The sequence below is a fragment of the Aristolochia californica genome, unplaced genomic scaffold (genome assembly GCF_029961685.1).
Source record: "Aristolochia californica isolate CCGP_79_NKW_82.1479 unplaced genomic scaffold, dmAriCali1.0.hap1 SCAF_15, whole genome shotgun sequence".
Lineage (NCBI taxonomy): Eukaryota > Viridiplantae > Streptophyta > Magnoliopsida > Piperales > Aristolochiaceae > Aristolochia > Aristolochia californica.
Window position 1 is genome coordinate 23,879,175 of NW_027181826.1, and position 14,809 is coordinate 23,893,983.

Genomic DNA, 14,809 nt, shown 5'->3' on the forward strand with positions numbered 1-14,809 from the left:
GACGGAAGGGGACTACAAAGGCGGCAACACTAACCGGTTCCAGGCATCCCGCCTGTTGTAACCTGTCGTACTAATGCTACACTGATGACTTCTGAAAAACAGCATATTACCTTCTCTTTAGTAAAAAATGTTCATAGATTCTGTTGATAGCGTATTTATTAGAGTATAACTGAGTTATGAATCTTCAACAACTTTTAGACTACAAATCCTTCCGAAGAAGGGTGGACAATAATGACCATAACCTTTACTTCTTACTGTATCCAGTTCTGTTCAAGCGGAACTAGAACAACTTCGACAATAATGAAATAAACATTGACAGCAAAGCACCCTCAGTTTACAAAAAGAACAACACAGGAATTGAATAAATACATGAAATTCACCAAGTTCATCAAGCATTGAGACCCTACATGGAGAGCTCAAGCTCCCATTTTCCATATTATCACCACACACCTGGAATGTTCTGCTGAGCACCTCCCCTGTCTTCATAGTTTAAAAAAATGGTGGCTCTTTTGATACCAAGATTGATCAAATCAAAGCAAGAGACACACTTACGATTACGGAGCTAAGGCCTCTGTATTGCCTTTTTCACTGGACTTTTTAAATCCAGAAATTTTCCTCTTTTTTTGTTTCTTGTACTCTTCATACATATTAATACACATCTGTATTTGGTTCAACTCTCCTCTCAACCTCTCATTCTCTGAAATGTCTTGAAGCACCGTGAAATGATCTGACAGCTTCTTTTTCACCTCATTTTCATCAACTGAATTGCTCAGATCCTGTAGTCTCTTTGAGGTGAAGGATGAAGCCCCAGTTACCCGCTTCCTTTTACGATTAGAACTGGCAATGCTGCTATTTAGATGGAAGGGCTCGCGCTCAATTGATAAATCTGAAAAAGCTTGCTGAGGAGTGGTAATGGAATGGAAAACCTGATTGGGGGCTGTACTCATGCTTGAAATGTTCGAAGCCATTGATGAGATAGTTGGATGATAATGCTTAGAGAGTAGACTTAATTCCCACAGAACAGATGCAAGTGCACCACTCAGATTCGGATCAGTAGCATCTGGTTGATATTTCTGCAAAGAAGAATTGGATTAGAGGAATGATTCACACCAATATAAAAATGGAAGATCGTCTATTTACAAGGCACATTTGCCCTGATAATCTTGCAAAAGGATTGATCTCCCAAAGCTAAAATAGTGAAGAAGCTCAAATTACTGAGTAAAAGGTGTTTAGGTCTAGCATTTTATAACAAGTTTGATAACCAATCAACTGATACTGATGTCTCATGTCTGCTCAAAACTAAATTGGGAAAGGACATACTGCAATGGAACCAGAAAGAGAGCCACCGCCTGCATCATGCTCTAATAGGTTGCGGCATTTGACATTCATCTGTAACAAATGCTTCAATGTGACCAATGCTGCAAATATTTTTCGAATGGAAAGTTAGGCTGCTTCAGATTTTGATGTTACACCTTTTTCACAAAAAAATATATATATATATACATATATATATATATATATATATATATATATATATATATGGGTATGGAATAAAAATTAATAGAATCACCTCTTTTACGTTAGCAACCTGAAACCAATGGATTAGGCATTCAAGCAACCCAACTTCTATGCAACTAGCGAGAAACAGTCCAAGGACCATATCAAATATTAAATTGTATGAATATTTCAGATTTAATTAGCCAAAAGACCAAGAATGCTAAATGTGCATCATGAATAAAGAAAATGTTTTTCCTTTGCATTAATATTTAAAATTTACTAAAATGCCCTGGTAATTACCTATTCATTTGGATCCACATTTTTTCATCAAAACAGAAAATCCAATTGTTAAAACTACAAAATATCCCAGGAAACTGCAATGGCAGATTTTAATCTACTGCACTCCTCCCCAGAAAAAAGTAAATAAATAAATAGAAGGGAATGAATTTAACCTAAGTTGGACGTGTTAATCAAGGACCCACCTGATTTGGCTCAAGTAGGACACTGAAAAAGTCAATGACTGAGCATTACGAAGTTTGGGATATTCTGGTCATTTTGTTGCTCATGTGTTTACTATGATATATCTCTTTAAGTTATTTCTTAGGAGGGTAAAAGTTACAATTTTCCGTTAGTTTAGTCTATTTTGGGTATATTTTGATGTAAATTTATTAAATTAAGTTATCAATAAAAGACATGGGAGGAGGTGCCAGGACTCACAACAAGACTGCCTGACTGTACAGCAGTTTTCTCCTTCCTCTCTTTTTTTTCTTCCACTTTCGGGCAACTTCAACCTCATGATTATGGTCCTTTACATTGAGTTTCATAAATATTTGATGGAAATGTTTTTATGATTGTCATGCAAGATAGCATTCATAATCATTAAAGCTTGTCTCAACTATGTTGGATCAACTGCATGATCCTTCCACCATTCCACCGATCATTTGCCAGTTATTATACTGACTTTGACCTTCTTCAAGTCTTTTCAACCACAAGCATCCATGTCATTTTCTCAGTTTTTCTATTTACACAGACCCTCAATTAACTTCAACAAAAACCTTCTAATAGGTGCACCATTAGGTTCCAGATCACCAATCTTAAAAGATTCCAAACAAAATCATTACCTGCCATAGCCTCTGCAGACCCAAAACATAAACAGAATGTAGCCAAACGTTTAACAAAAGCAGCAGCCCTTTGCATGTCATGTTGCCTTCCTTCACACAACATTATCTTTAGGGCTTCAGCCACAACCTCACCCTGATTTTCTCTGCCAAAGAAACAGATGAAGGGTTACTCAAACATATGGATCATGCAGTAGAAGCTATGTTGTCTCCACTGCACATGGTTAAAGCATATTACAAAACTTTTTGCAGCTAACCTCTCTGGATTGTACTCAATAAGCAGATTATATAGTTGAACAAAAAACTCTTGGAGATCAACATTCAAAGCATCAAGATTATTCCTCATAACTTTAAATGCAATTATGCAGCATTGGAGCCGTTCTGTAACACTCAAACTGTTTTCAGGGGAAACATTGTCTTGGATCCCACGTCCATCCGCAAGCAATTTGAGAGTCTTCATGAGATCATCCATGAAATCCAAATCAATCAAATGTGAGAACTTGCCCAATCCTTTTAAGCATGGAGCAAGTAATGGGTGCCCACCAAATCCACTTGGTAAAGAATCATTATTAATCTTGGACCTGAAAGCAATTAGATTAATATGAACCAACCAAGATTCAGCATAATATAAAAACCATTAACCATGAAACCATCTAGAGATAACAACCCTCAAAAAGTGGACCTGTATGAAGTAGCAGGCTCCATGCAGCTCTTCAAAACACGAAAATATGTTTGGAATACAGCAGAAAGAGTTTCTGATTGCATCCTTATTTTTTCCTCTTGGTCTGGAACAAATGATGTAGATTTAAAATCTGCAACGACCTGTATATTATAAAATAAAAAATTAAAAAAATTAGTGAAGCTGAGAAGAAGAATCTTAAGATGATTCTAGAAGAAAGAGTACCTCTTCCCTTGTTTTTGCCATTAATTCTTTCTTGCTTTTCTTCTTTTCACTAATTGGCACTTTGTCAGGAGCTTCATCATTTTGCCTCCTTTTCGTTTTCTTGTGCATAAATTTTTCGTCTTTCTTTGAAGATCTCGACTTGCCAAGGTCCTCATCAAAAGATAAGGACAAGAAAACCTGACATTTAACAAGAATAACATGTTAAATTTTGCAAACAACGTAATTATACTATATTAATTATTTTCAAAGGCAATAAACAATACAATAATTGTAGAAGACATCTCTGTTGCCACTATTTAGAGTAAGTAGACCAACTTTATCAGATACGATGTCAAGAAAAAACTTTATTACCAGTCTTCAGACTGACTAGTTTGTAGGTAATCCATGATATTTTCTTTCATTTGAAAGAGAGAAAGAGAGAAGAGAGAGAGAGAGAGAGAGAGAGAGAGAGAGAGAGAGAGAGAGAGAGAGAGAGAGAGAGATCTCCTGATATACAGATAGAATGGGAATTCAAGGACCTCAAGCTCATGCACTGCACAAAGTCCAACACATACAGCCTCATATCGTGAAAAAGCAAAAGAAAAACCTCAACACAATTGGGATGAAGCTGGCAATTTTGCATCTTCACAAGATCTGTAATCAATTGAACAGCCTCTACAGTTGCTTGACCACCATGCTTTCCTTCATTGGCAAAAAGTGACTTCAAGGAAGAGCAACAAAGTTTCCTGGAAAGCGTAAAAAATATAGTAGTAGCTTAGCATATAGGCAGCTGACTGAGAATCAAGGCAATAAATCACTCTGAAACCTCAGGGAAAAATGAGAATTTTCGGAAATATAAATAGCAATTGAAAACTAAAAGTTAACACCAACCATGCAGTAATGACTAAAATGACAACTTAAAAAGAAAACAATATGGATGAAGTAAGATGTTAAGAACAATAACTAATAAAATTTGATACAATAAGAGAAAAACAAGAAGGAACAGGAGGTCAGCAGAACCTCACAAAATCATCCGAAGAGCTTAGATTCTTCACAACAAAGGCTAATAAGATCTCATAAAAGTTGAAATGTGGAACAGCATCAAGTAAATTACACATGCAACGAACAGTGACATGTTTCATAGAAGGCTGCTTCTGGAAACTTATTAGCTTCTGAAGGTATGCCTGAAAAAAAAACACAATAATATAGTTGAAAGTGAGACCATTGTGAGGGTTTAGGTTTAACAACAAAGTAAAATAACAACATAACCAAATAGACACAAATATGAGCATTTGAACCAGGTAAAAATGCTTTGAAGCTCAAACATGATATCAGGCAGTATTCATGCCCTACACAAATATTTATGCCATACAGTTATAATGTCCCAAAATCACTATAATCACGTATTCATGTTGACCGGAACAGAATATAGTTCTGATAGTAAAGGCAACAAGTCCAAACCTTATATGAACTTAGAAGTGTGGACTCATAGAAACGTGTTTTGCGTACTGTCTTCGAAACGGTCATTTCCAACTCCTTCTGAGTGGGAAGCCTGATTCGATAACTGCTCAACACAGAAAGACCTATTAAAATCAAGAGATGTAACATTAGAGAAAGGTATGCTAAGAGAATAGATGATTGGAATAAAACAAACCCAGGGATAATGTCTTTGAAAATGGCCAATAAGGAAAGAATCCCAAGCCTAACAATATTATGATCTTCATCTTCACACATTTTTAACATCTCCTTCAAAGATTTGATGTTAGCTTCGGGATCTGCTAGCAAGGCCAACCCAACCTCTGCCAGTTTACTCTTTTTCCTCTGAAATGCTTCTTCGGATGAAAGTTCTTCTTTCACCTCTGCCTGAATGATAGACAATTACCTTTTAGCTTATAGAGTAATGGGCGAACAGTAAAACAAGATATAATAACAGTTAGATATAACAACATTTGATGAGGCAAACTCTACCAGTACTTCTGAATGCACTGCTTCTTCCACTGGATCTGTGCTGATTTGCTCTTTTGCTTGCCTCTTTGCCTCCTTCCTGATTTTTTTCAATTTTGCCCTCTTTTCTGCCTTTGTGAGTTTTACAATATCCTTATCCTTCTCATCAGGATTACTGTCAATTGCAGTTCCCTCTTCTTTCTCCGATTTCTCAGATTTAGAGGCTGCACTTGCATTTTTGTATGTCAGTGACATAATAGACCATAGAAAATTTTGCAACCATTTTTATCCTGCCTTATCTAAAGAAAATTATGCTTACCTGTTCTATAATACAGCTGTCCATCCAATGTCTTAACTGGAAGCACATCAACTGGATCCACTTTAAGGCCATCTTCTTCTGCCTGTGTCTGCAATGATGACTTTTTGTTCCGTTTCTCATACAAAGACTCCAAATCATCTTCTTTCTGATTAGCGACACGGACAACATGCCTAATTACAAATAAAGTTTTAAGTTCAAATTAACTGCACAATACATGGTTTGATGAACATTAACACAGAAAGAGATGATTAATTAGCAAAAATAAGTGAAAATAATTTTGATGTATCTTTTTCTTTCAGTTACGCAAGATCAATTCGTGAACAGCCTCAGCTTTTTTTATTTTCCATAAAATAAACAATAACGTAAAATTATGTTCTCCATTAAAGGAAAACTTTTGTCTGAAATTGACTTATCACTCCAGACAAGAAAATAACATGCCTGCAATTAGAAGCATAATGTGCTCAAATTTCTGTTGGATGGTTGCAGAATGTGCATAGTTTATTTGACGAATACACTGAGAAAGGGAAATTACATTGCCCGCAATGGACAGGCAAGAAAATTTTCTAAACATCAAAGTCAATCTTAAGCGACAGAAAAGTAAAATAAGTCGCCAAGAATAAATAGATCACGAGATCAATATTACAAACCCTTCATAAAAATTGTTTCAAACAATCACTTACATGCTATTCTGACTTCCAACAAACAACCTAAATTTTACACACAAACCAAATAAACAAAGCAAGAAGCAACCTATCAGTAGTTGATATTTAAATTAGATTGCTAATAATGATTTTGCAAGCTTAAAGACGCCAAGACATCAGAAAATCCCACAAACGAGCCAAACGAAACTTCGCGAGCTCGACTAAGAAACCTGAAACATTCGTTCTATGTTTTCAACACCAACAAAAAGATCCAACTCGAACACCGGAGCATTTCAAGTTCAGAGGGCGAACCTATTGATGGTTTTGGTATCGAGATTCTTAAGAAAGCCCGTATACGCCTTATTCTGTTTCAAAAACTCGACATCCTCATCAGAGATTTCGACATCGTCATCGGCAACGTCCGGAGGCAGCTGAGGCGGTAGGATTATCTTATTCCTCTTCTTCCCCATTTTCGCAACGTTGCTGGATTGAATGACAAAGAGAAGAAAGACAGAGATATCACAAAAATTGAACAAAATCCAGAAGCAACAGATTAAAAATTCCGGCTTGTAGAGTTTGCGATGCGACTCAGCGGAGGCGTACAAGGTAAACCCTAGCAAGTTAAACCCCAGGTCTCGAATGCCGCGGGAACGAGATGCCGAAGTTGAACATAATGTAATCCTAGCCGTTGATATTGTGGGGTTTCTTTTGCTCTCGTTCGATCGGAATCTTCGTCCTTCCTTAAAACTAGCGATAATCATTAAATAGGATTTAAGCGAGGGGAGAGTTGAAAAAAAAGATTTTACGCCACTACTCATGAAACATTAGAATCTAACAAGGTACTAATGCAGGTACTCACGAAAGTTGCAAATGAGACAAAATTTTAGATATTAGAGATGCAATAGATACCGACTCCACTCCACAATAGTCATATACCCCTAGATAATAAAAGTGAGTCTAGATCAAGTTACCTTAAATGAAAAAGAAGGAGACTTCATACATAGTTCAAAAAGACAAAAAATGTCTTATGTGTAGTTGGATTTCAAATAAGTCTCACTTATTGATGGTACAAAAATCTCATTATATTCATTATAAAACCAATTTAAGTATTATTAGTAGTGGAGTTACCACACATATGAGTTAACATTTAAAACGTTGTCTTAATAGAAAAGTCGCAATGAGAAAACAAAAAACCATAAACTTTCAACCAATGGAGTGTAATGTTGATCAGATTCTATTTGGCCTTCCTTTTATGGATTTTGGTGGCAAATATAATCAAGCTAGAATGAAAGTACTCATTGCTCATTGGATTCTTATGCATGGGCATCCATTCATGATAGTAGAAGAGGAGATATTTAATTTTGTAATGAAAATTGAAAAAGTGAATTATGAAAAAATATCACGTAAGACCATTAAGAGGGAGTGTATGAAGGTGTGCGAGGCAGAGAAAAATAAATTGAAAATTTTATTAAAAGATATTAACAAGATTAATCTTACCACTGATATTTGGAAGTCCTTAAATCAAAAGATTGAAAACATGGTTATTATTGACCATTTTATTGATAGTAATTGGAAGCTACAAAAACGAGTTTTAAGTTTTTTGCATGTTCTTCCTCCTCCTCGTGGTATCGTGGTGTTGACATTGCAGATGCAATGTACAAGTGTTTGAAAGATTGAAAAATAAAAAATAAAGTATTTAATATCTCATTTGATAATGTTGTATATAATAATGTTTTTCTAAAAGTTTTAAAAGATGATTTTTCAAAAAATAAGAAATTGGTTTGTGGAGGAAAGTTATTTCATGTTCGTTATTGTGCTCGTATTCTGAACTTATTAGTCCAAGATAATCTTGTTCAAATTAAGGATATCATTGAGAATGTGCATAAAAGTGTCAAATTCATAAATCTGTTTGAGTTTTGACTTTAAACTTTTTTTTCTGAAATTGTGCAACAACAGTAACTAAGTACAAAAAGGTTGGTTATTGACTTTTAAACTTGTTGGAACTCCACGTATGTTGTTGCATTAAAATTCCAAAATGCATTTCTAGACTTCAAGATAAATAACCAACTTATGATTATTTGCAATGTCTTGATGAATGGGAAAATGTTTAAATGGTCTATGGGATTCTATAAGTTTTTAATGTGGTCACTAACATAATTTCTAGGAGTGACAACCTTATTTCCAATTTGTACCTTAGTAAAGTATATAGGGTGAAAAAAGTTTTGAATTTTCATTCTACAAATGAAAATATTTTTATTAGAACAATGGTCAGTAGAATGAAAGAGAAATTTGAGAAGTACTGGGGTGAATACAATTTGTTGATGGTTGTTGTTTCAGTTTTGGATCCAATGATCAAATTAAGATTTATCGAAATGAGTTTTTCAGATATATATTTTGAAGAGGAAACTACAATGAATATAAACTTAGTTCAACAAACCTTACATGGGATTTATGATAAATATGTATTAATATATAATGTGAAAATTAGTAATGAAGGGATTGCTTCAAGTATTAGTCCCATGGGTGTTTCCACAAGTCATAAACGCGTTCTTCATCAAGTTTAGAATGGTTAAAGTTAATGACTTATGTGAAACAATTAAAAGTAGTAAATTCACCAAAGTCAGAATTGGAAAATTATTTTGAAGAAGGTGTGTATATTTGTTAGGAAACTTCACACCATGATTTTGATGTTTTAGAATGGTAGAAAATAAATAATTTAAAACTTTGGGTATTATCTAAGATGGCAACAAACATCTTTGTAATTCTCATATCTATATTTAGTGATGGTCGTAGATTAATAGACACATATATTTTTTCCTTGGCACCAAATGCAGTTCAAGCTTTGATTTGTGGCGGTGATTAGGTTCGGGCTCTTCACAGTGTCAAGAAAAATAAAAAAAGATGAACTACTTTTGAATAACTATTTATTATGATATTTTTGAGTAATTTTTTTAGTTTTATTTGTTAAATTTTTGTTTGATGATTACACCCTGATAAGAAGACTATGGAGATAATGCCACCAATTATTTGCATTTTCATCTTTTTTCATCTTAGTAATTTTAATATTTCTTGTTATATTAAGTAATTAGTAGTGGAAGAGTATTTTTTTATCAGGTAATAATAAGTTTTATTCTTACGTTTTTTCATAGGTGGAGATTTTGCTCATGAGGACGGGGACTTAGTATGTTGTTTTCTAGCATGAAGGGAAAGAGCTAGAGTTTTAAATTTATATTGAATTTATAATTTTTATTTAGGTGATTGTAAATTGATATTGATATTTTATTTAAATTTATATGTTTGATTATTGAATAATAAAATTTATGCATAATATTATACATTATTTATGAACAATTTTATGCAAACTATATAGACAACTTTAGGCATGGTTTATATACAGAGGTCACGTCCAATTTTAATTAAAATTTATGCATAATTTTATATACTATTTATTTGACATATATTTTATGTAAAATTTTAAATATAGATCGGAGCTCGAACTCGGCTCATGCGCAAGCTCGAACTCGGTTGAAGTTTTAGGTTATGGCAAAAATAAAAATAAAAAATAAACTTTGGTCACCGAGGAACACAAAAGTTCCTCAATATTATGTATCAACAGGTATTAAATTCTGCATACCCTTGAATCAACTAAAATAAAATAAAAACAGCAAAGGTAGAAATGCTGGGAAGGTGACTGTGGAACCAAATACATAAGAATAGAGAGAAGGACCCAAGGGGGAGGAAGCTCGGGCTGAGAAAAAAATTCAGTGCGTCGAGTGTCGCCGGCGCCGGGGAAGATCAGAGGCAGAAGGAGAAAAACGATAGAGGGAATGATTAGACAGAACTCAGCGAAGAGAACAGAATCGTTGATGTTATATTTTATATAATAAATGAAGCATTATTACTTTAGGCATATATATATAAAACCAATAAATAGGTCAAACATGTAACCACTCATATAAGATTTGATTATTAAGCTAATGAACTTGTAAGATTTTAGTCATTGACTATAAAAGGGTTGGTGGAATATGACTCAACTGCAAATTAAAATAAAAATCAAAAATCAAAAATAAAAAAATAATTTAATATAATAATATCGGATTAGGTCACCGACCTGAAAGGTGATTAGGTTCATTGATGAAGTGTCGATATCATTATTTGTCACCTAAAAAATTGGGAGAAGGACCTTAGCCTTTGTATAGATGGTCGAGGGAGTCGTTTCGCCCCTTAGAAAATAAAAATTTGATCATTATTATTCTACAAAATAGTTAGTGAAAATAAACACTCATGGAATAAATGATCAAACCCAGATTAAGTGGAGCTTTAGTGGAATGTGGACACATTTCCTACCAATCTCTCATTACTCTTGGGTTAGAGTTGAAGAATTCAATGAAAGTGGGTGTAATGGGACCCTTACTTGACTATTTTATTAATGGCAGCTATCAGTATTTGTTATTAATGTCACACTAACGCATTTAAGACCATGCATGAACTCTCAACTCTTTCTTTATAACAAGTGAGGGAACCATCTCATGCAACATGCCCTTCCGGACAAGAAATGAGAATTTGATCATTATTATTTTAAAAAATAGTTAATAAAAATAAGGTAATAATCCAATTTTCCTTTTCATTAATTATTTTTAGTTAAATTTTTATTTTATTTTCTATAGGGTTCCAAACATACCCTTAATCCAAGACATTTAAATGAAGCATATCCACCAATTGAAAAGAACCCAAATTAATAATATGGGTGAGTGTACTTTGGGTCTTTATATTTAACATGAGTTTGCATTTTGAGAGATGATAGACATCTCAATGCTTTAAAAAGGAACAATAAATAGGTTAGAGACGGGTCAAGTTGGTTTTTGGAGGCATTGTCAAAGTGAATTGCAGCAATTAAATGAGTGCACCAACTCTCTTTAACCTCTCACACCACCCCTCTACATGTTATCCCATGATTGTGGTAAGCTTCTGCCATCAAAATTATCAAATTGGTGTAGGCTATGGGTGGCATCTGAGTCGAGCCAAGCTCAAATTGAGGAACGATTTACGAACCGATTTGGCTGGGTGCCACCATTAGGGGTAGGTCATGTTGGTTGCCTATGGTGGGATCCAGTTTACTGACCTTTTTCTCTCATGTAACTGAAATTTTGGTAAAAAGAAATATAATTAATAATGGAGGGTAGGTGGTAGGTCATATTTGAAAAACAAATATAATTTTATATAATGCATAAAGGGTGACATATATGCATAAAGGAAGTGGGTAGGGAAGTTGCTTTTCGTCTTCTCATTCTCTCTTCGGAAATGGTCGGTCTAGTCAACCCATTCTTAAATCCCGGTCCCACAAGGGAGGACGGGCAAGGCAGGTGGAACCCCCCCCTCCGTCGATTGTCACACTTTCCTCGTGTGGCGACTCCTAGGGATAGAAAGAATGGTGAGGGCCACCGATTGCCCCTTCTATAAGAAACATAATCAAATTGCGCCTCATCCATAACCCGATCGAACCAGAACCGACCTTTAGTTGAACTGTACCGGTTGGTTTGGTCCGATTTAATTATTTTCTTATAAAAAGGGTAAAAAAATTTATTATTTAACCAATCGATGTCTAATTTTAATAAAATATAATTTACTTACATATAAACCTGACCGGGTCAGGAACTCGACGGGGTATAACTGGTTCAGCCGAACCCGGATCAACTTGGGTTGGCTGCAGGTCGAGACGCATTTAATACGGATACAAATCCACATCGCGGGTCCACCACTCATTTAATTCCCCCATCAATGGCCAAGGAGCTCGCCCCAGGAAGCGTACACGCACCTTCCACTTTGCGAGTCGCGAGTATTTTATATGCACCTCCCGGACCCCCATTCCATTTTTTAACCGCAAAGTGAAGCGCTTACAAAAGCATTAAATTCGAGACAATTAATGAAAGCGACGTATTAAGAAAACGCCATACGTGCGACGACGGAAGCCCCATTTAATGGGGCCCGCCTTACGATGAAACGTGGGACTGGACGACACAAGATGTGGGCCCGAGGTCGGTTCATTAAATGTGAGTGCATTAATTGGACCCATTAATTGACGCGACTGGACTTTTCCTTCAAGTGGGAACCAAAAGCCGGGAAGATGGAGACTCGACGTGACGTCACTTTTAAAACTTTTTAAAAGCATTAGAAAAACTACGTTAGAAATCGTACGCGGGTGTTTTTGTAATTTCAAGTAGTATTTGTCGCCTGGACTGTATTAAAATTCATCTTCTATTCTCTGTATATGTAGCAAAAAAAAAAAAAAAAAAAAAAAGTATATATGAAAATTCCTTCCTGTGATCAGAAGATTGATCCCAGAAAAAAACAATTAATTTTAAATTTAAATCAGCAAAAATTTAAAAAGCTGCAACAAAAAACAGGGGATTTCATGATGTTATCGGGGCTTTCTACAGAGCCGAGCAGTTCAGATCGATCCTCGGCTTCTTCATCGACGGAGACGGCACGACCGTGTCGCATCTCGGGCATCTCGGATTCCCTTCCGATATCAGCACGTAGAGGAGGCACCCGGGGCAGGCCGCGGCAAACATCTTCTCGGCGGTATCGGACTCCTTCTCAGATTCGAAGGAGTTCACGGATTTGGCTTCCCCCGACGAGGACGCCGGCGATGAGGACGATCCGTCGAGGTAAAAGGAGCGTTTTTTGCCGGAATTGGAGCCACGCTCGGCTCGCTTCAGGGCGGATTTGACCTTCTCGAGGGTGCAGACGCTCTGGTACTTTCCCGTAGGGACGAGTTTGAGATCGAGGTCGTCGTCCAGGAATCCGGACGAAGAAGATGGCGGGAAATTCAGATCCTGCACCTGGGGTTGTGGGTTCCTTTCGTTGGGCGCCGTGGAGGTCGGCGAATTGCTGCGGTGGAGATAGATTTTTCCTGACTGAAAAATTTGAAAACAAATAGGCTTCTGATGTTAGAGCAGCAGAGAGAGAAAGGAGTTCTTCATTGAAGAAGAAAATCTCAGAAGATCCTAGTTATCTACAATTTGGATATTAAAATTTGCTGGCGCAGATTGAGAAGATCAAATTGATGGTGCGAAGCCTTGACGGGTTAAAATAAGAATATCGGGAAGGTGACGTGGGAAAGAATTTCAAAACTGGGAGAAGAGAATACCGAAGCATTAATGCATTAAATTGCAGAAAGAAGGCTTCCAAACTTGAAGAACGTGGAGATTACTTGTGAGAATCAGAGATGGAAAAAATCAGAAAAATTAATGTTTCATCGAGAAAGAGGCAAAGAAGTTTAAAACCAGTAGCGCACAACGCCAACAGAAAAGGATTCAGAAAGAACTTGATGAACAGGCTGAAAAGTGTTGAACTCACACACGAAGAATAAATGAAATTCAAAACCAAAACAGAAAATAAATAAATAAAAAGGATTGCAGGAAGAACGGAGAAGATTGTATTCATTAAATTAAAAGACAACCAATAAATACTTTTAATAAATACCCAGATATGGATTTGTCTTTTTTTTTCTTCTGCAGAATGATACGGAAACTTGAATCTCAAGCAGAAATCGCCACAAAAAGCCCAATCCAACAAAACTAGGAAGAAGCCTGTCCAGCCAGCCAGACATTTCATGGATGCGACGAAACTAGTTTTGGTGTACTAACAGAAAAAACAAACAGAGAACTCAAACCAAGAAATCATCAAAGACTATCTGAAGAACAAAGACGGGAAAAAAAAAACACACAACGGTGAATCACCGATAAAAACAAGAAGCAGAAACCGAAACCCACTGAAAGAAGTTCTTCACCTTCATATCGAGTCTTTTCTCCCATCCGTTGGGTACCTGCAAGTCGAGATCCAACTCCTTAGACCCAACAATCGAACACCCACCCAACAAATCTCTCGTAATCAAACCCTTCTTCCCCGCGCCGCTGCTCTCCTCTTCCTTGTATCCGTTCAGGATCCTCACCAGAGAACTCACGTCCGCCGCCATCAACAACACCTCCGGCGCACACCCCACCACCCAACAGCCTCTTCTTTTAAAGGAAACGAACCGAACTGAAAAACTCTGGAGTCCCCAGAGAATCCAATAACGGGAGAGAGAAATGCCGAGCTCACCTTGTATTAAGGGAGAGAAGGGAGGAGGTTTAAATGACGAAATCTCAAGAAAATTATTAAATATGGTTAAATAGAATCCGTTAGGAAAGATTGGGAAAAGAGATTTATCAGTAATGGCGCCATTAATGCATTCAAGGCTGAAGCCACCAGCTGGAGAAAATCATCCCGGTTTATGGTTTATGTTTATGTCTTCACTAACAATTGAATGCAGTACATAGAATATATAGATTAATGGGAAAATTATTGCGCTTAATTATCATTATTTAAGTGATTAATTCGAGATTAGTTTTACAATTAATATTAC

The 14,809-nt window shown here is 36.1% G+C and overlaps 2 protein-coding genes across 4 annotated transcripts; both read right to left on the reverse strand.

Moving 5' to 3' along the window:
- Positions 1-312: 312 nt before the first annotated feature.
- Positions 313-7,052, reverse strand: LOC137951791 (nucleolar complex-associated protein 3). Of its 3 annotated transcripts, XM_068798703.1 has the most exons (14): positions 7,006-7,020; positions 6,715-6,885; positions 5,762-5,931; positions 5,467-5,666; positions 5,153-5,361; positions 4,960-5,062; positions 4,519-4,682; positions 4,106-4,244; positions 3,520-3,696; positions 3,298-3,437; positions 2,873-3,196; positions 2,619-2,761; positions 1,321-1,418; positions 313-1,073 (listed from the first exon to the last, which is right to left on the reverse strand). In XM_068798703.1, the coding sequence occupies exons 2-14, from the start codon at positions 6,870-6,872 to the stop codon at positions 555-557; spliced, it is 2,544 nt and encodes an 847-aa protein (XP_068654804.1). In that variant the 5' UTR covers positions 6,873-6,885; positions 7,006-7,020; the 3' UTR covers positions 313-554. The 3 variants fall into 3 exon arrangements, with proteins under 3 accessions (XP_068654804.1, XP_068654803.1, XP_068654805.1); XM_068798702.1 differs by having other exon boundaries at positions 6,715-7,043; XM_068798704.1 differs by having other exon boundaries at positions 984-1,073; positions 1,321-1,389; positions 6,715-7,052.
- A 5,587-nt stretch (positions 7,053-12,639) lies between these two features.
- On the reverse strand, positions 12,640-14,517 carry LOC137952198 (uncharacterized). The gene is made up of 2 exons (XM_068799272.1): positions 14,195-14,517; positions 12,640-13,319 (listed from the first exon to the last, which is right to left on the reverse strand). The coding sequence occupies exons 1-2, from the start codon at positions 14,378-14,380 to the stop codon at positions 12,834-12,836; spliced, it is 672 nt and encodes a 223-aa protein (XP_068655373.1). The 5' UTR covers positions 14,381-14,517; the 3' UTR covers positions 12,640-12,833.
- Between the last annotated feature and the right edge of the window lie 292 nt (positions 14,518-14,809).

Bases quoted from the DNA above. Each gene is read 5' to 3' on its own strand.
- LOC137952198 (XM_068799272.1), bottom strand. From the start codon at position 14,380: ATGGCGGCGGACGTGAGTTCTCTGGTGAGGATCCTGAACGGATACAAG. The intron at 13,320-14,194 runs GTGAAGAACTTC...CAAATTTTTCAG, and splicing joins AGAAAAGACTCGATATGAAG to TCAGGAAAAATCTATCTCCA.
- LOC137951791 (XM_068798702.1), bottom strand. From the start codon at position 6,872: ATGGGGAAGAAGAGGAATAAGATAATCCTACCGCCTCAGCTGCCTCCG. The intron at 4,245-4,518 runs GTTCTGCTGACC...TACGCTTTCCAG, and splicing joins TCTTCGGATGATTTTGTGAG to GAAACTTTGTTGCTCTTCCT. The intron at 1,074-1,320 runs GTATGTCCTTTC...TCTTCTTTGCAG, and splicing joins CTCTTTCTGGTTCCATTGCA to AAATATCAACCAGATGCTAC.